The 25,092-nt window shown below is 42.5% G+C and overlaps 3 protein-coding genes across 4 annotated transcripts; all 3 read right to left on the bottom strand.

Annotated features, from left to right (window-relative positions):
• Positions 1-6,307: 6,307 nt before the first annotated feature.
• Positions 6,308-8,372, bottom strand: LOC120806063 (titin-cap (telethonin)). Its single transcript, XM_040156724.1, has 2 exons — positions 8,029-8,372; positions 6,308-7,779 (listed from the first exon to the last, which is right to left on the bottom strand). Exons 1-2 carry the CDS (start codon positions 8,175-8,177, stop codon positions 7,389-7,391), a joined length of 540 nt encoding a protein of 179 aa, XP_040012658.1. The 5' UTR covers positions 8,178-8,372; the 3' UTR covers positions 6,308-7,388.
• Positions 8,373-11,391: 3,019 nt separating this feature from the next.
• Positions 11,392-13,656, bottom strand: mreg (melanoregulin). Its single transcript, XM_040123868.1, has 5 exons — positions 13,562-13,656; positions 13,129-13,291; positions 12,692-12,782; positions 12,452-12,615; positions 11,392-11,781 (listed from the first exon to the last, which is right to left on the bottom strand). Exons 1-5 carry the CDS (start codon positions 13,654-13,656, stop codon positions 11,569-11,571), a joined length of 726 nt encoding a protein of 241 aa, XP_039979802.1. The 3' UTR covers positions 11,392-11,568.
• Positions 13,657-15,082: 1,426 nt separating this feature from the next.
• On the bottom strand, positions 15,083-24,575 carry stard3 (StAR-related lipid transfer (START) domain containing 3). Of its 2 annotated transcripts, none has more exons than XM_040124146.1 (16): positions 24,499-24,575; positions 22,420-22,659; positions 22,256-22,333; positions 21,872-21,949; positions 21,714-21,767; positions 21,353-21,470; positions 21,144-21,245; positions 20,947-21,002; positions 20,750-20,842; positions 19,880-19,942; positions 18,071-18,166; positions 17,883-17,962; positions 17,658-17,762; positions 17,423-17,516; positions 17,047-17,221; positions 15,083-16,772 (listed from the first exon to the last, which is right to left on the bottom strand). In XM_040124146.1, exons 2-15 carry the CDS (start codon positions 22,630-22,632, stop codon positions 17,087-17,089), a joined length of 1,365 nt encoding a protein of 454 aa, XP_039980080.1. In that variant the 5' UTR covers positions 22,633-22,659; positions 24,499-24,575; the 3' UTR covers positions 15,083-16,772; positions 17,047-17,086. The 2 variants fall into 2 exon arrangements, with proteins under 2 accessions (XP_039980080.1, XP_039980081.1); XM_040124147.1 differs by lacking the exon at positions 24,499-24,575 and adding an exon at positions 24,161-24,426.
• Positions 24,576-25,092: the final 517 nt, after the last annotated feature.

The following is a 25,092-nucleotide window of genomic DNA, read 5'->3' as shown; positions in this document are numbered from 1 at the left end:
GGGATACTCTTGGGTTCGACAATAGCATAAATGTGTGCGCATGAGTCTGTGTATGAGAGTGTGTTAAATTCATGCCCAAGTCCTGCAGCAGGTTTTAGTCAGACCTGTTCAATACCTCTAAAGGTATCATTCGGTTATTGAGAATCAAGTTTTGTAAGTCAGTGGCATCTAGTTCAGAGACTCATTTGTTAAGGCTGTCTTCCAGAAGCCTCTGTTTGTGATCCAGTGACTATCTACATGCGTTCCCAAAATGTAAAAAAAAAAAATGTTACTGTGCATTTGGATGTTAGGAAACAGTTAACAGCCACTGTGTCACTTATAAAACATTATAATATATTATTTTACAGATTATAAAACAATCCTGTGCTTTAACTGAAATTGAATTAATTTAAAGCCAAACCCTTGGTTAATCACATACTGTAATCCGGCAATTTGATTATTTATGACCAGATGGCATATACCTCGCTCTTAAGTCCTGTCCTCTCAGCGACTGGAAAAGGTGGCTGGTTAAGACGGTCTTTACAGGTTAGTCCCGCTAAGTTTCCCTCCTCAGTGTTCACTCTCCTGCTGCCATACGGTGTTGTGCACGTTACTTTTTCGTTTTTAGTTTGTGTGCACTGAAAACGGCCTTACCCCGTCAAATTTCTCTCGGGAATGAAGTATATAGATATGTAGAGTCTCAGTTATTGCAGATGGGACGAATTTTGTGACGCTAGCAAAAAAAGAACATTGAATTTGCCAGCACAAATGATTTTCAGTTTTTTAAGAATGTGGATACAACCATGGAACGTGACAATCCTGACAAAACTATTTCGCCAGAGAGGATATAATAACCAAATGTTATATTTTTAGAAATGTTGTCCATCAGATTGACAAAGACCGGGCTAATCCAGCCCAACCAGGCCATCCCATATTTCGATGAGTCACATGTTCTTTGTATGAATAGTTCATAGACTTACATTAGCTGACATTTTTGATTTATGAAACTGACTTTACCCCTTCAAGATGGTGAAATATTACAAAGTTTGTCAAGTTACTGAATGTTGCATCACTGAGCTAACAAACAACTGGATCCCAGAGATATCATTCATATGGCCTGGAAAGCGTTTACTAATTTATCAGGCTGAAAAAATATGGCTTGGCCGCATATATAACATAAGCTTTTAAATGACAGTTTAATTATAGTCATTTGAATAGACTTTCTTAAACCTTTGTCAGAAAGCATATTTATATTGCTGGGAAGGAGTTAAATAGTTTAGTGAAGTGAGTCATTGCCAAATCAAAAAAAAAAAAATACTGAGTGACAAGGAGGTGAGAAAATTAAGCCTGGCACCTCACATTCACCCCCTCATTTGGTGCAGTGTGGGTTAATCACGCAGGCCCTGTTCATACCTGGCATTAACATGCGTCCCGGTTGATCCGATCACAAGTCGACAGCTCTATGTAGAGGTGTGAATGCAGCCTAGATGCACTGAGGACGCGCTGAGAACCGATCGTTCCGACCGCATTCGGAGGTGGTCTGGGCTGCGTATGGCCACATTCTTTTAGCGGCGCGTACGCGCATGGGTCCCGGGCCCCATTGAAGGGCCGCCTACTCAACCGACATCCTCTGCTCAAGCGGAAATACGTACTGATTCACAAACAAATGCAAGTCGTACGAATCGCGTAAGCTGGCCTTTGAGCTGTCCGCTTGTGATCAGATCACCCAAGACCCCTGTTAATGCCAGGTATGGACAGGGCCACAGTCAGCCCAAGGGGAGAGGACAGAATAGCGGGCTGATGAAACTGATAAGACAGTTAGAGGACGCTCAGATAGAGGTGAATAAGCGTGTGTTTGATATTCTCAATGTGCAGACCTTGTAGAGCTGATGATGATCCAGAAAAAGCCCAGATGCTACAGATCATCATGAACGACATGACCTTCTCAGCTCTCGGGCCATTCGGTGACTCCGACCCACCACCGGGCCCTGAGGTGGGTACAAGACAAGGGTCATGGTGAGTTCAGTTAATAAATTAAGTCAGGTGGCGATAGATTTACTGACTTTTCAGGCCCCTCTAGCGCCTTTTCTTCACAGAAGCACCTAGCGACAAATCCAGCGACATTTTTGACCCACCTTAGCTGCTGACACAGATGTGAATGAGCTTCTGACTTTCTCATCGAGCGATCATTTTACAAGTAAATATAGGCGAAATCACAGCACAGCCGTTGTCTTTAATCCATGTGTGTGGTGATTTTGTCAGACGACGTTGCGGTTACAAAATTGGGAGAAGTGCTGAGCCGCAGCTTGAAAATGGCTTCGAAGTGACTGCTGGTTAACGTGTCGTCTCACGTTTCGCTCACTATTTCTTACTTGTTCCGTTGTCTGACAACAGAGACAGAAAAAAATGTTAATGAAACGGCTTCATTGGGAATTTGGCTGTAATAAAATACCATAAATGGGAGCACAGACAGTAACAGGTAAAGGGGCGGTCCAGTCATATACTAGGTTTTGACCTAGTCTTGTTTAAATTAGTAAAAAAATATACCTGGCGGGTAAAACACTTTAATCAATTTTCATTTCATTTCATTTCTGACCATTGTAAAGACTTTTCTGAGGCAAGAATCCACCTTGTTGTTTTAGTGTTTCTAAACTAGAACTCGACGAGTGAAAACTTGATCATGGTTTTGCACTAAGTAATGAAACTGCACTGATTTTTCTCCTTCCCTGTGTCAGGCGCCCAGAGAACTGGTAGTAATTCCGAAGAGTGAGGCTGACCCAGGGGATATACCACCACTATTACCAGTCGTTCCCATACCTGGCCTGTCCTTCATGGCTCCTGCCTCAGGCCACACTGGTCTACCGAGAAGACCCCAGCAAACCCATTTCCGCTCCGCCACACAGAAACACGTGATCAGAGCCCTCCTGCATGTCCATTACATTACATATGAGTGAGCTCATTACTGCTGGCGCAGAGAATTAATTGTCAGATTAAAGAAAAAAGTCAAAGTCACATTTACCACTCTGAAACGAGATGAATAATGATGAAAAGTAATCGGGTTTATTTAGGAGGCAGTTTGTATTAAATCATCACCTGCTGGCAGGCTGAGAAGATTTTATAGCAGGCACCAGAATTTAATTTGGACAGACAGCACAAATCCATGAAATTTCAATTAAAGAGGAAAGGACATTTTATGTACCTAGGCTCCGCTGTTCGGAGCAGATTCAACCGGCGTATTCTTCCAGCTCAAATTACCTAATGCTTTGGTAACAATAACGGGTGTTAATTACTGCAGCTGTGGCAGGACCTCACTTTAAGTGAATCTGTATGTGATGTTGTCGATTTAATCGTTTTAATAGACTGCAAGGATTTGGCAAAAAAAGCTAGAAATCTATTCTGAGGATGTTTCTATGTAAATTTCACGTCAGAGGAGCTTCCAGGTTCATTGTTTCAGGTAGGTGGTTCGTTTTTTTTCTGAATTTATCACCTTGATGAAATGATATCTTGACTGCGATCAGCAGCTGCTTTCCCAGGGATTTGCTGAATTGTGGCTTATTTAGAAGAGGGTGGATGGTGGTTATTTATTGCCATGAAATTGCAGTTACAACTTAAGTCAGGTACAGCATACATCCATGATACATGCATGACACCACATCCGTTGTCAGTACAGCTCACGTTAAACCGTTTTCGTGAGACATTTTCGGGATGTTTAGGGAAGCAAGGCGGGGGATACTACACTCGTATTGGGCTGTGCCTGAAGGACCAGTTCTCACCCTTTCAGAAACTGTCAACACTATTAGGAAAGTAGAAAAAGCAGCAGAGAAGGACTTTGCATTCCTTCTCTGCCAAAGAGAGAAGGACCCCAACTATTCAAAATATCTACAGTAGGCTTTGAAATACTAACTATGCATCTGCCATCCATTTATTAAATCCACATATTTTGTAATAGACTAAATTGTGTTTTAGATTGTATATCATTGCCCTTTTTTATCAGTGGGCTTTAGACTTTTAATTGCTCATTCATACCAGGATGATAACCACATCCTGGAGGCATCACACACCGATGAATATGTTTGCCGTTGTTTGATCGGGCCTGCTGTCCCTCCTCCTCCTCCTCCTCCTCCTCCCCGCCCGGCCCCCGCCGCGACCATGTTAGTCAACGTCGCTACTGCGGGCAGGTAAAGCCAGCCACACGCCGACACCAAGCCAATTAACACGGTCTGCTCCGATGATGTCAAAGGGCTCTCTGAAGTAGGGTGACAAGAGAGAGATGACAACAGCAAGCATCACGGTAATTGCGCTGAGGAAGGGTACCGACCGGGGACACTGCTGGTGATTATGGTGCCGTTGATTGCGAATGGCTGAAAAGATGAGTTCATTAGATGCCTCAGATCTGTGTAATATTTTATTTTCTGTATTTTTTTTTCATGGAGAGCAACGGTGCTGCTGAGGCAGAAGCAGAGAAGAAGAGAGTCTGATTATTAATTCTCTCACCAAATATGTTTTTTAATGGGCACCAGTGGGGGGGGGGGGGGGTCTTGAGTTTATTAATCCTAACTCAAAGATTTCATGCTTATGTTTGTCATTTTCTTTCCTAAGACAATTAAATGTATTTCATGTAAATTTACAATGGATGGAAGAGGCAAATAAATATGATATTGTGCTATGGTAATGGCATTATATACCTTTAGTTTGTTCAACATGCATTACTCAAATTACCCAGCAGGGAGCAGCAACAGATGTTAATTGGGATGGCAAATAGACCACAAGCTGTATTGACAAACATTCACAGTGACTCTGCATGTTATAGTGCCGACGTAGGTCATTACACACCACTGTGGGCAATATAGCAAGAGTGTGCCACCACATAAAATCTATTTTTGTGTAACACTTCATGACCTTTGGAAGGATAAGAGGAGGCACACTACTCAATCCCTACAGGTGATGAGAATAATGAAAAGTGTATTAAAAAATAGGGCGATTCGAGAACTATATTGAAAATTCTGGATATTTCTATGTAAGAAAAACAGGTGAGGCGTTTGAGTGTTTTTTTTCTCATCGGTTCAAACTCAGGCAAAGGGGAAAGTTGATGTACAATTTGTGACCCAATTCTTAAGCTTTGCATTAACTTGCTAGCGGTAGCAGGTGGGTTGAGTTTGCCAAATGGGTTGGTACAGTGAGCAGGATGCAGCTGAGACAGCTGAGGCATAGGAAAGAATTTCAGTGTCAATTTAGTAGATTTGTCTGTGCCAACACACAAACACACACACACATCTCAATTCCCACATTCTTTGGCATCCGCTGAAAATAGTTTCAGGGTTTAGAGGTTTATTTGGAATTTGAAAAGTGGATCACAGTGTGACAGTGCGGGTCGGGCAGCACGGGACTTTAGAAGCGGCGTGGAAGGGTAATTTTAAACATGGCGAGCGAAAGCAGCACACCCAAATCTCTGATAAAACACTAGGATTAAGAGCTCAAATGAGAAGAACGTGCCGATACGACTGTCTCTCCACTGTCTCCAGGGCAATGCCAATGTTTACCCGGCTATTAATATCAAACCACCACACACTGCCTATCACAGGGAGACAAGTGAGAGCGACGAGGGAGAGACGGAGGCACAGTAGGTCAGAGGGGGTTAAAGAGACAAATATGATTCTGAAGAGCAATGGGATTTCATTAGAGAAGGACAGCTAATGGCAGAAGTAATAATTGATAAGTTGGACTGAGAAAATTGTGGATTTGGAGAGTGACAGAAAAAGGAAGTGATGCAGTGCATCCATTACAGCTCTGCACACTAACAGGAGAACAGCGCGTTCTGTGCTGAGAACAAGCACGGGAGGTGGAACACGAAAGATAAATGAGGGTTATAAAGTGGTGATGTGGGGTTTGTTCAGAGGGTGGAGGACATTGTGACAGTATGCATATATCCAAATTGCTATTTATATCAGCTTGTCTGGCAGATTTTTGTTATCATTTTCCCTCATAAAATTCATTATTTTCCATATTGATATTCGTCTTCCAGTATTTTCATCAGTATGTTCCACTGCTGCTTTTCAGAAGCCCTTTGGTCATATTCATATATTTGTTACATTCATATGTATTTAGATCTACTGTCATATCACATCATTCTTTACGTTGTAACCTCTGTTTGCTGTATTAATATTTATCCCCATTTTCAACCTCCCTATTATCCCCAGGGATCGTTGTGTTTTTGTCTGACTGTTAACCAAACGTTCACTATAACACAAAGCTCCTGCACTTCTCCATCAAATGTACTCAAAGTGTGTTCATGTTGCACTTTAGACAAAAACACATTACAACCAAGAAGTGATGAGCGACATAGCTTTTATTTGTAAAAATAATAAATATCTAGGACAAATATTTTAACATCATTGCACACATTTTCGAATTTATTTACACCACTAGGTATTCTCAGCTACTACAGTATCTGTTCCTCCACCAGATATAAATATGAGCCGCTACTCAGCTAAGAAGACAGATCAGTCAATACACAGTAAAGAACAGGTTATTAGTTGCTCTAAGTCCTCTTGACTAGAGGTGTCAGCCGGCACACACACACACACACACACACACACACACACACACACACACAGAAGGACACACACACATATGTACAGCCGTAGTGTGTGATCACGCCGGAGCATTCTGTACTCTTCAGAGAGATCAGAGACTATCAAGGGCTTTCTGGAGGCCTGGATGCTGTCCAAGGCATGTGCCCCGAGCCCTCACCCCTCCCCTTGCCCTCTCACTCTCCCTCCCTTTTTCTATCCCTTTCTATCCTTGCAGTTTCCTACCTGCCGCTGCCTCTTGCGTGTCATTTCTCATCTGTCACTTTCTGCATCGTTGCATGCCTTCGCCACCTATTAAAGGTGTACTCCGTGAGTCAGGTGGCCACGAGAACACTTTCAGTTACCGTACGGGGATATTTGCACACTTCAATTACAAAAGAAAGTCAAAAGGAAGGGCATGCAGCGTGGTTAAGGATGCACCGGTGCATGCGGCAGCTGGGCCCCAGTGATTCCACTGAGAGATCGGTGGATGTGGTGGGCCCAGCTGGCCAGCACAGGCAGAGATTAGCCCATCGCACGGCTGAGAGCACGAACCCTGCCTCTCCATCACAATGCAAATACCTTCACGTGACCATTTCTAATACCACTGACCACAATGACAAAGCGTGACATTTACCTGGTGCTGTGCTCGCCAAGAAACACAGACGGTGCTAAAAATCTACAGTAAGTAGGGTTTATCATGAATGTCACTAGAGATAAATCTATATACATCTTGTCATGCTTCTTCCTGACACGCTCTGCTCGACGACTATCCTCCATCTGTCATCCTTCTCGTCTCTCCCTAACATCCTCTCTTTCTCTTTTTGCCCTCCTTGCTTTTCACCCTCTCTGAGCCTCCAGGGACATGGAGCGACCCAGGGTTTTGGGTGCTTTGGCGAACTCCATGAGGGTAGGCTTGAGCGGGGGAAGATCTCTTGTGATCTCGTCCATGGGCCTCTTGCTGGGACAGGCCCCATCTGGAGTGGGGTAGGGCTGCAGGTCCTCCGCGGTGTGTGGGGCTCCGCGTCCGAGCCGGACACCCAGCTCTGCGGGGGTGAAGATGGGCAGGGGGAGGGTTTTCCTCTTTGGCAGCAGCTGGTGCTCCCTCACCCCTCTTTCCACGGTTCCCACTCTGAAGACACCAGAGGGGCAGGTCTGTATCAGCGAACGGGCCCGCCACTGCCGGGACAGAGTCTCCCTGCGAGAGTCGTCGTTCATGTTCATCGTCTGCCTGTAAGAATCAAGAGAACAGCTTGAAACTGCAGGAGAACTCAATGGGATTTAACTACTTAATCAGACTACAATTGCCTTCCAATATGAGAATAGTTCTACCAAGAACTTGCCAAGTAGATCAGCAAGTAGATCTTAGTCCATATGTTACGATGGTAAGGAAGGTTTAAAATCACAGTTTTAGTAGCATTAGTGGAAATACAAATGCATACCGTTTTTAGGGACGTGCGGCTGGTCTGTGAGCTCTCACCTGTCTTGAGGCTGTGTTTTGAGACTGACGCTGTGCCAGTCAGCACTGTAGCTCTCCCTCTGAGCCTTGTTCTCCTCGCGTACGCTGCAGCTCAGCTCAGCTCCCGCCACCTCACCATTGCGCTTCTCAAGGACGGTACAGATTGGCATCGTCGCTGCTGTGGGAAGATCTGTCTCAGGTGTATCGTTCGCAGGGGGTCTTGTTGATCAGTCCTAAGGTCTGGTCTCGTTCTCGTGTCTGAGATGTTTGTCCAAGGAAACAGTGATGCTTCGGCGGGCTGTATCTCCTGGCTTCCAATGTCTCTCTCTCTCTCTCTCTCTCTTTGTGCTGTCTATGCCAGGGCTTGGGTCTGTCCGTGGCTTTTATAGTTGTTCTGTTGCTATTTCTGATCCATGTTGTCACTTAACAATCAGTGTGCACTGATATCCGACACCAAGTGTTCCATGTCTCATTCCCTGAGAGCTGGAAGCCTCTCTGAGGAGGGGTTAAGGGTAATTGGGCTGAAAATCCCCTGATTCTCAAATTGTATGCCCAGCCACCCCAGTAATCACTCAGCACAATATTTTCCACTTCAGCTGTGATCACAGTGTCTCAGAAGGGAAAGTATCACGGAGACTCTTTATGGAGATTATATAAGTATGTAGACAGGCGCACACAACAGGTTTAGTCTTTCGAGAGGAATCTTAATAAGGTTTTGGTCTTGATGTACACAAAGCAGCAAGCGAACCCTCGCTAATGTGGAAAGATAACAGCGACGCAGCTGTTTTTCATTCGCTGTAAGTATGTATAGGTCAGGAATAACACATCTGTCACTTGAGGATAAAAGGTGAAAAGGCAGAAAACTTTATGGAGTGGCCTCATCAGATCCTGCGGACGTTTTCTTCATAATAAAGCTCAGGAGGTGTTTTTACAAAGGCTGTGCTTTGTGACAACATCAAACCCCCACATTAGATGCCATTACACAGTAGCAGTGTGCGCTCCTTCCCCGGTGATTCATTACCTCGGTGACCATAATCAACTCAGGTTACAGACTGTGAAGCGCACACACACACACGCGCGCGCACAAGTACACAGACATTCACCTCTGACAGTTTCCCGCTGGTGTGATGTTACTACCAGTCCCTGTGTCTGACGCATTCATTCCACATCAGGTACTGAGGTCATCAGATAGCATATGTTAGATGTATCAGAAGGACGATAACCCCGATGACGAGAGGTTTGATCAATCACACTGCCATTAAATGTCTTTTGCCCTAGTGGCATGTGTAGTAATGGATAAATTACGTAACCTGCTAAATCCGTGCCAAACTATGGCATTAAATCTATAGCTGTTTTACTATATTGTCGTTCATTATCTATTTATACACCAGCCCCAATTATGGGTGCCGACAGGAGTTATAGTTGTTGTTTATTACTGTATTTGTCAACAGCTATAACTCCTGTGGGCACTAATACACAATAGTGTGTTAAGCCGTGTATTAAATGTTATATCGCGTATGATTTGGCAAATAGGGGGAATTAAGGTAAAGCGTTGCCTTCCACTGACTATTCGTGTCCTCTACATGTCATGCAACAGTTAAGTGCTATTTTCCTTCTGCTTGTCAAGTGTGGCAATATTTCGATTTCCTTCCTGCAGTTTCCCAGAAGAGCGACGTTGCGTATGTAGACCGTTGCCCAGTGTCAGGGAGCGGAAAGCGAGCGAGGGCAGCGTAGGCATACCTGGGGTCATGCGTTCAGCCCTGTTACGACACCATGGCAACCATGAAATGCCGTTTCAGGAACCTAGTAAAAGTCACCGTAAAAGGTTCCTCACTGTTGAGATCATATCTTTTTAGAATCAAATGGACACTGAGCAATCAGGTTTTAAACTAGTACACACACTGATGCCTTTAATTTGTATTTTTCAGTGCCCCCCTCCCCCTCCCAAAATCCATCCACTCACACCAGACCAGGCCCAGCAGAGAAGAATTTGTGTGTTGTATAACAACACTGCCGCAGCTGCTGGGAAGTGACATTTAAATAAGCTGTCAACGAGAAAGAGACATGGAGTGGGAGGGAGAGAGGGAGGAGAGGGGCAACCGCAGGATAAAGCCCAGGCCCTGTCAGGAAGTGGTAAATAAAGCAAAATATTGTGGGAGTGTTTGAGTTTGAGTAAGTTCGTTTTTTTTTTTTGAAAGTGAATTTGGGAGGACAGATAGGAGCCTCCCACACACGAAGTTAACCTTCTGCTGATTCCTGTATTGATAGTTGCACAAAATCTTGGGCTTGACTCTAGTGTTTGATTCAGCACCAAAGAGCGGCACTGGTATTTTATCTGTGTGCCAGTAAACCGGTGCCGTGTCTAAACATGTGCCTCGCAGAGTGTCTCTCTTACATAACAACAGCAGCATCCAACTGGCCACCAAACAGCATCATGACCATCCATCTCGCAACCCAGTCTGGTCCCAATGGGACGGTCAGATGCTGGACAGGCTGCACCAGGCCAGGATTTGTGTTATGTCTGCAGACCAGCGTGGACGGCAGCCATGGGTACACAGGCGGCAGGCCACGTGAGGGCATGGGAAGAGACTCAAGAAGATCCTTGTATTTCACCTCAAGGGAATGTCGCTCTTGTGCCGCAGTTTCCGTGGAATTACTTCCCTACATTCACTTGACTTCCATGCAGCCAACTGTCTGACTTTCGGACTGTCAAAAGCCATGAAAATTCTTCCGTTATTCTCTTTCATTTGAGTAATTGTTTAGTAACTGCAAACTCCTGTTACTTCACAAGAGGCAGCTCCAGGGAAGACATCACACCCACATGTGACACTGTACGAGTAACAGGCTTTGGGCTGCAACTTTATTTCATCATGAGGGGGGACACCGTAACACACAGAAAAACGGCCACGAGTTTAGAAATCTTTCACATTTTCAGCAAATTTGCTGGAGGGAAAAAGCACCCTCACATCGCTTGAAAGTCACACACGCAATCATTTTAAAAGGTTCAACATACAGAACTTACTGCATTGTATTTCCATCTGCTATGTTCCTAAATGTTCGAAGCCAACACTGCAGTCTTTATGTAGTTAAAAGTATTACTTATAGAGGGCTATTTTTTCAGCGTTGTTATTGAACATGTGATTGGATGAAATGAGTGCTGATAATCATAGGACAAAATATAAAGAGGCTGTGCTCAAAGGAACATCGCTACCCTGAAGGTTCACAACAGCTAAACAATAAACAGGCTAGGAACTTGTAGACAGGAAAAAAAAAAAAAAAAAAAAAAAAACACACACGCACACAGTTGACACCTCTGTAATATTCACCTGAAAATCTGATTAACTCTGTTAGATTGTGACCAGAGAACACAGAATAAGACTCAAGCTCTGTGGCTGGGACAGAAGGGAGAACTTCTTCAGCCTAAAACTTCCAAGAAGCAGCAGCAACACCGTACGAGGCGACAGACACTTGAAGAGAGGAGCTATGTGATTCATCCAGGTCTCAAGGGTTGATGACTACTGCCCCCTGCCTTGTGTCTATTATTATTGCAGCCAGCGGACCTTAGGATCTGTCACTCAAGTTCCCATCCTCTCTTTCGCTCTCATCCTCTTCATCGTCGTCGACTCCTCCATTCATGGCCTCTACCCTGGCCAGCAGCAGCGGCAGGTTAATGTTAAGGCCTGTCACCTCCTCGTCGGAATCCTCCTTTGGCGGATAGAAGCGCTTTGCCTTTGCCAGAAAATCGTCAGCTATATCGAGATACACAAGACGATCCTGTGAAGAGGAGAAGAGGGAGAGGGAAACCCGTTGGACTTTGAATGTGATTATGAATGACATTTTGAATGTAATGATACAGTTTACCCTCAAACCAAAGCTTCTGTCCTACATACCCACCCTAAATTTAGTAAGGGTGGGTCCCATCCAGTTATAAAGTACGAGTATGATCGTGTACCTTTAGCTACTAGGAAAACTGCAGAAAAATGAATAAGGATTTGTGTAGCCAGAACTTTGCGTTTTCTTTTTTTCCTACCCCATTAATCATCTCACAAGGCCTTAGATTTATCTTGTGACTCTCAGGAGGGGCCTGACCTCCAGTTTAGGTAACAGGTTCATCCTGAGGTCGCACCCTTTGCCTCATAGTTCAAAAAAGATTCAAAGGTGACTCCAGCGTGCAAGACCCACTTCATAAGACTGCTGCAGGGGCTGAGGAAAATGACCCCTTGCTGCAGCCTGGAGCACAGGGCCAATAAATCACGCTAAATTGGGTTAGGTTAGCATGTTTAGCATGACCGATATGTCTCACAACCAGCCAAGGGTGTTTTTTTTTTGTTTTTTTTCTCAGCCCAGGCTCCAGGTCACAAAAGGGACGCTCTCACTCGAGCCAAATGTAAGGGTTCAAAGTTCAGCGACACTGCGCTTCTCTCTGACAAGCCCCTGCGCTCACCAGGATGAACAGATATCTTTCTGGGGGTGGCTCTCTGCTGCTGAAGATGGAGGTCTCAGAGTGGAGCGTATGCAGAAGGGCACGTGCTGCTGGGGCGTTACGCATGCGGTCATGAGAGGCACCGGCAGACACTGTCAGCAGCGAGTCTGCCTCCGCCATGAAACCTAGAAGAGAAGGCAAACCATTTCTGGTACTCTGTGTATGCAGGTGACACTGTGCCTCACATCTGTCCAGCCTTACCTAGGTTCTCCAGAATTGTCTTCCATTTGTCTCTGACTTCTCGCCGGGTATCTCTCATGGCTTCAATATCAACACTCAGGCGGCGATAGCCCTGAACAAGAAAAGGGCAAAGCTTTTAAAAACTAGTTTCCTTCAGTTTTATGTCATTTCCCGTCTGCTCTCTTGTAACTGGATGATTTGAGCATTGTCCTTATAATGGACAATGCTCAAATCAAATAAAGCTTATAATGACTTATTCATGTTTTCTGTCTCTTTCACTTATTTGAAACTTTTCCACTTAATGTGAATACATTCAGCCCTTTTTTTTTTTTCACCAGTTAGCATCGCCTGGAGTTTTTTTCCACAAGTTGCTTCCTTTTTTTCTTTACTTCAGATTAATACGACCAAATAAGGCCTAAAGACTAAATTCTGTGACTAGAAAGGCCTCCCTCACGTACCGTGGATCCCATGCGGGTCTTGTTCCTGGCCTGCAGCAGGGTATAAAGGGTCCGGTCGTCGTCTCTCTCCGAGTGGCTAGGGTCTCCTGGCTCACTCCACAGGTTGGTCTCCTCATCACGACGCTTCTGGACTTCACGGTTGAAATACTCCAATGGATCCTGACTGCTTTGTCAGCCAACACACAAAAGCACCCAGAAACACAGTTATTACACATTCATACAAAGATTACTCATTGATAAACAACCGGGTGTGGCACACCTGAGGAAGCACATTATTTTGACACTACAAAAAACATTTTAAGTGGATTATATCCTCCAGCTGTTAATTGCAACTTGGTAACTAATATGGTGATGATAACAACAATACTCATGTATTACAAAGTGAAATGCAGTGAAGAAATTTTCTGTTCTGGCCTGTCTAATGTCTGCTTACGGTACTAATGGCTGCTTCTCATCCTCATCATCTTCGTCACCAGCGCAACAGCAGCAGCAGAACTGCATGCAAAACTTCTTCAAGGCTAAACCCATCTATTAAGAACAAAGTCACCGTGCAGCAGGTGTTCACAATGTCAGATAATCCAGAGAGAAGTTGTGTTTCACTTCTTTGAATGGCAGAACAACTTTCTCGGTTCTTCAAGCAAAAGTGAAGGGGATTCCAGTGCTGGTTCTGGCCTGATATGTATGAACTCAGCTGGTCTGCTTTAGCTCCACACTGCTGCCGTCCCAGAGGATGATCTGAAGAAATGCTGCTCTGAAGAGATTCCTTAGAAAGTGGAGCTTATTCAAAGCCTATATTTAAAAAAAAGATTTTTGGTAAAGTAAGAAAAAGTAGCTGCAGCACAACATTTATGTTGTCCACTAGAATAAATTTTATAATTGGGTTTCAATCTCAGAGGATGAGCGCCTGGTAAAAATGATCAGAAAGAACAACAGGTTAAAAAAAAAAAGTTACAAAAGTCACTGCTCCCCAGACTCTACCTAATTTTCAGCTTCCCATTTTCCAGGATCTCACCGCGGCTCCACATCCAGTAGAGGTTCTTACTCCGGGTCATTGGCCAGAGCCTGTCTAGTTAGGGAAGCTCAGGCCGATGGCAGCCCAAGGACTGGAGCTTCTCCTCAGCCTTGCGTGGAGGACAATGAGGGCAGTGAGACGCTCACTCTCTCATCGATTAAAAAACAGACATATTCACACGCCCATAGCCTCAGAAGATAGTCACAGCACAATCATGTGAGCTGCTCCATCTCTAGTCATTGGCATTGTGTTTTGCCCCGAGGACAACACATCTCCTCTTTAACAGTAGGTCCAATTACAGGCTGTACCAAGTCTAACATGGCTGTATCTACTGAAAGATTATTTGATTTAATTTTATGTGATTATTGAATTACATAACCACGTATCTGTATAAAAGTGGTTGAATAAGAAATTTTTTTTTTTTTTTTTTTTTTTTTTTTATTAAATGGATTGCTTTGAATTTCTGAACGGTTCTGATGGCTTCATGTCCGTGGTGTTTTTTTTTTCTTTTCCATTTTTGAGAAGAATTCTGGTAAAGGATTGTGAACAGCGTGATGCTATGGGATAACAATGACGATGATGTTGGAGGGTGACCTGGCCTCCAGAAGCCAGATTAATTCTAGAGAGTTCACTTGTGGCCATTGTGCAATGGTAAGTCATGCATGTGTCTCAGGCTCGAGTCACAGGGCACTATTGTTCATGACATAATCACCCAAAGGATCCAATGCTGGAAAATACATGAGTAGAAACTACTGTGATACATAAGAGTCATTCAGTATCACCTACTAAACAGTGGGGAGAAAAAAAAAAAAAAAATCTATATCATTATGCAGATTAAATCCTATTAATGTTAGATTGAGGTCGAGTACAAAATACATACAGCAAGAGGTCTCTCATAATGAACAGGTTATATCTGTGAGTTAAAGGAGGTAGAAGACTATCATGAAGTCATGTATTTTATTAGACATAAGACACTGGTTAAGACTCAATAAAAACCGTTGGTCAGTCATGATGGCTTTAAATTAACACGTTTGATTTATGATCTATAGACAAATACATTCAAAAACTATTATTTAGAAAACACTAACTTAAGTACTCTAAGCAGCGTTCATATTCACACAGCATACCCTTGCTGAAGGTATTAAGCATTGACTTAACAGAGTAAAATAAATGCAAAGCAAAAGAAAAGGCTGATGTGTAATGTTACCGTGATAAAGGCACCAAATTGCTGATATCATTAATCACTTTAATCTTGACACTCCTTCTTTACAGTAAGTAACTAAGATCGATCCTGACAAATTACCCGGCTAAATCTCAATCACCACGTGTTTTGGACTTCATGATCAAGAATATTTGCACTCGGTGACGGCAGCTTCTGCAAATACCTCTACTGTGGCTGATGTGGTCATTTTCCACATCACAGTCACAACATCACAGTTACACCCCTAGATATGCACATTTAAAGTGTGAACAGTTCAACAGAGTTGTTTCTTGTCTTATTTCTCAAGACTGAAAAGCACAATAATTTTCTTTCTCTGGTTCAACTCGACAGTAATTTGAACCAATGACCAGACCGCAGACATTTGCCCCATTTCTTTACATTCGCAATGATAAATGATTTTTTTGGAGGTACATCATAACGCTGAGGTGCAGATTTTGAAACAAAACTAAAACTTAATAAGCTGGAAGTAGCATTTTTAAATGATTAAACATGACCTAATGCTTCATAAGGTAAGAAATGATAGAAAAACATCTTTGGGCACCACATCTCAGGGCCTGAGGGGAGGCCATTACTAAGGAAAATGGAAATCATATCGGTACAGTGATAACTTTTGATGACAAGTAATGAGTTTAGCTTTTTTACGACAAGGCCACTTGGGGTTATTGGCACAAGGGATAGCCTTAGTAAGTGTACAGCATCCTAATTTATAAACATAATCATCATTTACAATTTTTTAAAACTGGGCTTGATAATGCATTTGCAACAAAAACTAACAGCCTCCTCATTTGATAGTTTGACCTCCTGGCTGATCTCAAAGTGCAAAACAAAAGCAGTATTAAAAAAAAAAAAACCTCAGCAATAGTTGATTAAATGTTAGATGATTAGCTGATAAGATATTTGCACCCTAAGATCGGAGAACACGCTTACAGTTGGAGGCTTTCACTGGGTGGATCAGTGCTGTCTCCCTCTAGTGGTACTTAGGCAGCCAGTGACTCGTTTCCCCATCATTCACAGTGTAGCAAAGGAAAATAAACTGTGTGGAAACAGCTTTTACTGAAGTGTGGGTTTGTTTTAGGGCAGGTGCACCGGTGAAGCATATTTAAGCCATTGCAGTGAAAACACAGACAAAAAACAAAAACAAAAAATCAAAACAAAAAAACAAAGGCAGCAAATCAATGGCTAACAATGTTTGCAGGAAGATAAGGCTCATTCATGCCATTGCATCAGTTCTTTTGTAATAAGTAAGACGGATCCCGACACAGCCAGGATCACTCCCATCTTCATCCAAGTCTTCCAGTTTGAGTAAAGTCCACCCTGCTGCGAGATGTCCTCACAAAACAGTTTTCATTGCACGGTGAGAGACATGGCAAAATAATTACAGGTCCACTCAAAAATATGTATGTGATCCCACTAAAAAAAAAAAAATCAAAAAAAAAAAAAAATCACAACATTGTTGAAGTTTCAGAAAGAGGAACATCATCTTTAACAACTGAATTGCTCCTCTTCTCATGTGACTGAAATGTGGTGAATGTGTGGTCACATGTCTCACATATCTTATGCTTAGAAGCGCAGTCTTTTCAGATACTGTAGCACATCCCTTCAACTTACATGCATCACAAGGGCCCTGCTAGGCCCATTTTTTGGGGGTTCACTAATAAAAAAAAAAAAAAACCAGTAGTGATACCTCCCAGCCAGCTGTGGCACGATTAGATGTCTCTTCTGTTTTAAGTGTGGTGGTGGTGGTGGTGGTGGGAGCGGTGAGAGGGCCGCAGGTCAGCAATACGTTGGCGTAAATGGGACATGAATTCAAACATGGTGGCAGCCAGACTCTGGTGGATGAGGTAACGGGGCAGACGGCCCTGATGAGACAAAAACAGAGAGTATTAATTGTTTTCTCCTCATTCTATTTTTCTGCATCCTGTCACTATTTGCAGCTGTAGCAACCCATTTTCTAAAAAACAGACAATTTAAATTTTACAAATCCTAAAATGGAGAGACCATATTATCTGGTCACAAACATCAAAAAAGTACACGAGTAATAGCAGTGTGCATATTTTCACCTTCAAGTCTGTGTTGAGTACCCAGATGAAGGTGCAGACAGATGGATTACTGCTGGATTTGAGGACCACAAACCCTCCTGGACCATTTTCTCCCCTGAGGCCGACAATAAAAACAGAAGAGAAGACAGAGAAGTTAAAGAAATTAAACCAACACAGCTGCGCTTTTATTAAATCAATACAATGTTCTAATTTACTGGATCAGTGACACGGAGCCCGGCTAAAGGCGCACCCTGACCTGACGTAGCGACCGCTTGGAGGTTTGGCGTCGTGGTCGGTTGCCATGCCGGCAGACAGGTAGCAGTCTCGTTTGCGTTCCACCCGACGAACATTAACAAAGTCCCTAAAGGAAGAAAAACCAGTCAGTCAATCAATGGACACAAGAGACAGAAAGACGGGAAGAAAGGATAACCGATACAAAAAAGCCAAATATCGAAGCCTGCTGTATGCTGCGCTGATGTACCTGGCAGACACAACTCCCCCTGCTGCTCCAGCAGAGACATCATATGATACTAGGGTGTTGTCGTCAACCCTCTGGAGGATCTGAGGAGAGGGCAGGAAGCACTCTTAAACTTTGGGACAGCGTGACCTGAACTAAGAAAAATGTTCAAAAGGATAGAAAGATGCGTAAAGATATGTCCAAGTTCTCACCTGGCAGGCAGACACAGTTTTGTTCCACTGGACCATCTTCTCTGGTTGTAGAATTACCTCCTGATACACAAGCTCAGCAGTACACTGCATTAAGGCCTGACCAAAAACCATAATACACATCAAAAGCAAGTATGTCAACATAAATTCAGAATTTTGATCAAACTGTTAGGGAAAAAAAAAAGGGTAATATGACAAAAAAATATGACTGAACATCAATCTTAGTATTTGGCTGCATGTCCTTCAGCTTATTTTCACCATTTCCGCCAGAACTGAAATAAATCTAACCACAGTTGCTGAATTTCTAGCACAGTCTCTCTTTTTTATATGATCTCCTAAGGCAGAGGCCAGCACTGAGGATTTCAAAAACCTAACCGTAGCCTGTAGCATGTAGCGGCCATTTAAAAACCAGTTCTTGTGTGTTTACGGTCACTGTCCTGGTGGAGAACCGCATCATGTAATATTTTCTTCTGCATCCTGACAAGGAGTCCTCTGTTCCGAGACATACTGGACTCTTGGACAATTGTTTGCACAGACATGGTTTCAAGTAACATTCTTAACTTGTGTAATACTGCCATTTACTTACTCAAACCACAACTTCATTACATCACTCTTATAATAAATGACTGTGGCACTAAATATCTTAACCACTGATAGAGTAGTGTTTTAACGTATGGGTCCCTTCTTTGTTTACATCACGCACATGCATGACCAGGCAGGTGACACGATACGCATTCCTGCCGTCAGTTTTGTGCTGTGCTGTTGACCAAAGGTTGTGGTACCTTGCCATGAAACATACCTCTAGTGAAACAGACCTCAAACAAATCATGATTTAAAATATTTAAAGAACTGGCTATGCAAATGCTTTATGAAGAAATAAATTCGCACAACAGGTTTGTTAGCCTTCAAGGATAAACACAATGCATGCATTTGCAGAAAAACTGAATGGAAATGTAATTATTGTTAGCTCACAAGAAAACTCCCCAGGGCATCTTTAATAATCTGTGTCACTGTAAGTACTGTATATACTGTATAGGATGCAGCAAATTTTCCTTTATTTTCAGAAGAAAAATAAGATTGTTTTTAATAAAGAAAAAAAAAGTGCTTTAGTATAGCAGAAGAAAAATGATAACTGCAGAAACCATTCAAGTCCAGTAGCAGAGCATCATGCATGTCACTTACAAGTGCATGTAAGACTGACACTGGGCACGTTTATTACACACTTACAAGTGTAAAAATCTCTGTTTGTTTTCTCTCTTGTTCTAATTTAAGTAATAACTCCACAAGTAACAGCGTAAAACCCTTGGAAAGCAGAGCGCTTCAAACAGCCTTTAGTTATGGAGCATCCTGTACACAGCAGGCTTCCCCTGAATTCCTCTGTGACAACTTACACATGCTAAAGGAGCTCCTTCGTAACATGACTGCAATTCCTGTGAAGCTAGTGTGACACCACCAGGGACTCTCTTCAATAACTGATTTAACTCCCATTAATCTTGATTATGTCACCACTACGCCCTCTAGAGGCTGTTTATATACGTACATGCCCATCAGCTGCGAAGCGAACTTAATTCAGTATTGGCAGAGTGTTATAAAGGACTGAGAGAGCTGCACTGACATACACAGACTTATGCATAAAATGTCAGTGAGGCAGAACACATTAAATGACTTAAAGAGGAATTACTATATGATATGTCTAAACATGATGAATATAAAGACTGTTATGAGTCTAAAAATGATTCCTTCGGGTCACTACCGGAGTTTGTGTTTTGGTAAGACACAGTTTCACAATGAATACACATTGGGCCACTGTACCTTGAGAATGAAAGTCTTTCCGTGGAAGGGAATCTCCAGGGTGTAGACAGAGTCTCCCATGTCCTGACATGAGACAGAACACTGTTAGTGTCACGATGCTTTTGCTTTCTTTTCAAGGAAAACTACTGTAAGAGACAATTCAAATCACACAAAATTTCAGATTCAGAAGAATCGAGTTGTAATTCAACTCAATTTTTTTTAAAATTATTATTGAACCCCAAAAATGGGCGCAGCGGTACCGTTGTGATGCATCTAAGCTGACCTTTGTCTGTGTTTCAGATGCGTTTTAGCAGCCATATACTTACTGGATAGTTATGCACGAGCTGAAAAAAATAAAGCCTCGAAGCCTTAAAAGATGCTTCAGGTCTGGTTCGTTCTTAAAACACTAGTTAAACGTGACTTGTTACATGTAACAGTGTGGACAGATGTATTGATTAAAACGTATGTGTAAATGTCAGACGTGTGCGAGACTGAAAACGTCAGCTGAAGTGCGTGAGGTGTGGATAACGTATAAGAGGTAAGAGACTGGACTTCGGTTACTGGGATGATCTCCCTACCCCACTTACTCCTGGTATTAAAAACATATGTTAATGCCAGTTGCAGGACACACTGGGGTCAGAATGCCATCAGATCGGCCAGTACTCATGTGGAGGTGGTCAGGCCCACACTGTGACTGGATCTACGCCGGCTGTAAATGTAAAAACCCATGGATCGGATCTCATTATCCAGATACAGATCGCATGTTAATACCAGGTGTAAGTGGGGCTCACGTCAAGTCAGTGAAATGTCCTTGAACGTGCATCTCAACCAGAAGGGGGGGGGGGTCTCTTGGAATAAATCAAATACAATGAAACTAAGTCATACACTTACACTGTTTTTTTCAAATTTCCAGTTGTCCTCCTGGGCTAGGATCTGTTCCAACACAGACATGGCCTCACGACCCTGTCGGACGTACTCCTTCTCCTGGACGGAGAGGAATTAAGATAGCAAGAATCACAGTCATCATCGGCTGAAGACAAGCTGGTATAACAGCTAAGTATGAAGACCTGTCAAAGCGATGCAGGTACCTGAGCAGTGACAGCTCTGCGCCCAAGACCCTCCTCATCCAGATCTTCTTCAGAGCCTGCAGACACAAGTGCAGGGCCAAATCTCAGTTTGTAGCTCAAATGGGAAATGTACAAAACACACTGGAAAGAATGGATCCACTGAAGCAGACTGTCCCTGAGGCTGACCCAACAATTACTCATCTATAAGCACACATCACCTGCGACAGACTCAGGTGGAGAGTAGAACTGTCCGTCTGAAACAGCGCGGGGGTAGATCATGGGGGCGCGTTCACAGGCTGCGTTCACTGCTGCTAGGTAGGCTGAGGTAAAAGAGGGAAAACAGTTTCAAAAAATAAAAGAAAAAGAAAAAAGGAGAAACTGATTTTTGTCGGGTCATGTTCAAATTTGTCTGCCGTCTTTCTCTCACCTCTTTCATCATCTGCCTCCTGCGTGAGCACCTTGAAGTCAAGAAACCAGGTCTCCAGCCAGGCCACCACAAAAGAGGTGATGGGCAAAACATAGCCAAAGGCATTCTGGGACAGGAGCTGTGTAGAGACCGAAACTATGTCATTCTAAGGCTCCACAGTATTAAAAAGGACTAGATACACTATCACAGCTTCCATAACATAAGTGGCGGTTGCATTTTATGCTGGTTTACTTGGCCGTTGTTGAATATAAAAAGTTCATTGAGCTATTTAAATGTATCAGACAGAAAAGACGATCAATTATCAGATAGTACATTACTGGCATTTTTTTTAAAAACACAAACACACACACACACAACTCACATTAGATACAATGACCTTAACAACAAGGAAGACACTGGTCACCAAAGTGGTAATCTGTGGAGGAAGGAAGATTTGAATGTGTTAAATACTTCATGGCTAGCACCGAAAATATGAGATTTTACAGTATTTCATCAGTGTGTGTGACTAAGCTCACTTACCGCAATCACCCACCAGTGCTTTAACCGAAAAGCAGCGTAACCCACTTGTAGACACAGGAAACGAAACACGGCAAGGAGCTGAGACCAGGAGGAAGAAACAGAAATGGAAAATGAGCTCAGGCAATTCATGTTGACATGTGTTGCAGAGATGTTGACTTTGTTAATATTTTCTCCACTTGCACCAACAAATGCAGACACGCTAATTCAGATACTTATATTATTATGTGGCTTGATTTACAGTATCTACCTGTTATGACTAGTCACTGAGGGGCGAAAGCTTTCAAAATATGATCAGGGTTACACACAAATACCTATCAATTAAAATGCTATTATTCTACATTGAAATCAAATGAAATGTACACAGACTTGGATTGAACCACTTACAAAGATGTCAAAGAATGAAGACTTGAAGTTATAATGGACAACCTCATTTCCTAAACTGTCCCAGACTGTGCTGGAGATCTAAAGGAGAACACAGCAGAGTCCACATCAGAGTCAAATTGAGTGTTGACCATCAGTTCTGTGGCCAAAAAAAATTCAACACTCACGTTCAACTCAATAATCCACAGAAGCGAGATGAAGAGCAGATCGAACGTCACAAAGAGACAGAAGGTGCGACGGACATCGGAAATGGCCTTGCGCTCCGCAGGTGGTACAAACAAGTACGGGGAAGGGAGGGACAGTGACGTAGAGTAGGAAGCGTTCAGGGAGGCGATGGCGGGGAGGCTGCCCCCAAGCTCCCCATACTCTCCACCCGGCATTCCTGCAGTGAGACAGGAAACTCCCCCCTGCAAAAAAGGAGATAAAGTTGGCGGGCTATGTTGGTTATATTTAGAGCCTAAACAATAAAAAAAACATACCACAGTCTTCTTTAATAAACTGCTCATAACATTTATGGTCTGAGGATTAAGGCATAATCTGTGATAGTCAAAAAGATTTTAATTAGAGAACCAGAAAACAGGAAGCATGGAACCAAATTTGAAACCTTAAAGCACAGATATAAACCATGTGATATTCTTCAGTGATAAGGAAAACATTCAAGTCATTACTTAAGTCTGCATCACCGGCATTGTTGAATCTAGATTAAGACACAACACAAAACTCCTCTCCAGTACACAAGTTTCAGGCAATTTGGATGAACTTGCACTGAAGCTCACACTGGTCTGCGCTTCGCTGTGTGTGAGTTTCCAAAGGAAAAAAAAAAAAGATGTTTTCCATGTTTCCTGCTAAATAATCTAGACAGTTGTGGTTAAGATACTCATCCTATGACAGGGTATTAAAAGATATCATTGTTATCTCATTGCCTTTCCGAATAAAGAAGTCTTTTTTGTCAGTCATCTGCAATGTTACATTAAATCTTCCCCCTCCATTGATATCTTTAAAACTGGTCTAAGGACCGATCTGTTTTCTTTAGCCTCTCAATTGTCAACATGAAGACATGACTAACCACACTCCATCTTTTATGTGTTTGTATTTTACTTTTTCTTTGCCCAATGCTGTTGTTTTTATGATTTAATCCAGATGCTCTATTCTTTTACTAACGTACTTATATCCTCTTATGCGTGTCTGTGTTTTTATTTGATCATTCCTGAGATTTCATTTGATTGTAATCATCAATCAAATGATCCCATAATTTAATATCCCTGTAAAGCCCTTTGGTCACCGTTTGTTGTTTTTAATTGTGGTCTAATAAATCAACTGACAAAAATAAATTGATGATAACTGACTCTGCAATATTACTTGTAAACTAGCGTTTCTCTATTGAAAATGTTACCATAAAGCAGCCAACTCCATAACGAGGGTAACTACACAGAATATTGTGCAACCTCTGTGTAAATAAATGAATATTTAAATAACTATTTGTGCTGTCAGGCGATTGACAGCTGGCCTGCGATGCAGGACTTGATCCGGACTAAGCCATAATTAATTTTGAGTATATTTTAGTGGTGGAGCATTTATTGAAGTATGCTTGCACGATAACATCAGATTCTTGGCAGGAGTTTGACCATTGTTGACCCAGCGAATCGCAACCGTTTCAGTTATATTTCTTAACCATTCTCAGACAACGAACTCAACGTCAACAAGCATCACGAGTCATCTCCGGTTTATTTATTTAACTCGCAAAACTACATTCATCAGCGGCTGCATAGTTCATCTGTTAAATGTTTAAAGTTCACGTTAAGTTTGGTCTTAGTGGTTTCAGACCCCTCCTCCTCCCATCAATTCCACCAACAAACAAACAAACAACTATGTGATGGTGCTTGTCTCTCAGCTAGCAGGCTAACTTACCGTTGTCAAACCCGACAAGACAGCAAAATAATCACCAGAATAGCTGCCACACTTATGTTGTTAACCCTTGTAAACAAACGCAGATGAAACGATGGAGCACACGAAGAACTAGCCGGCGTTGTTATCTACCCCAGTTAGCTTTCGCCGGCTAACTCACCTTCGTTTCTATGCAAGTTTGTTTCACTTGCTAACTGTTACACCGTGAAAAAATGAAATACACACATCCTGTCTCAAGTTGACAGCTGTAGGAAGTAACGCTAAGAAACGGGAAAATTCAGTTAACTTAACCACGCATGAAATTATCCCATAAAAACACAAATTTAAATGATTAAACTCACTTCATTTAGCGCATCATCATCGCCTTGCAAGTCTTCCGGTCAGAACCTTTCAAAGACGAAGCATCGCGGCAAGATGAATCGCTGCCTCTCTTCAACACGGCGAACACCTCAGGTCCGCGCCCTCCAGTGGCCACAATGCGCAACTACACCTCTGTCCGTTTTTAATGTATTTTGGATGGAAGACGTAAAGATAAGGAAACTTCATACCAAAAGTTTAACATAATCTCAGACCAAAACAAAGTCTCCATTACAAAAAACATGAAATTCCCCAAAAAGCATAAAAATATGTCAAAGCATGTCACTACCACCTCAAGGCTAAACCATAGTTCTCACCATATCATTAACTACATTATTTGTTATTGCATAGCCCATCTTATTAAATAGTGTTTGTTTGTTTGTTTGTTTGTTTGTTTGTTTTTTATTTTAGTGCTAGATAAGAAAAAACAGGAATACGGCAGACAAATAACAAACTCGTGATACAAATTACATCATAAATTAAAAGACAGAAAACAGCCCCCAAAAATAATTTTAATAAACAAAACAACACGACACGTCACAAAACAACAAAACAACACAAAACTTATCTTTTTTTCC

Source organism: Xiphias gladius, chromosome 3 (genome assembly GCF_016859285.1).
Source record: "Xiphias gladius isolate SHS-SW01 ecotype Sanya breed wild chromosome 3, ASM1685928v1, whole genome shotgun sequence".
NCBI classification, from domain to species: domain Eukaryota; kingdom Metazoa; phylum Chordata; class Actinopteri; order Istiophoriformes; family Xiphiidae; genus Xiphias; species Xiphias gladius.
The sequence above is the reverse complement of the archived record's forward strand: the minus strand, read 5'-3'. Positions and strand labels throughout refer to the sequence as shown.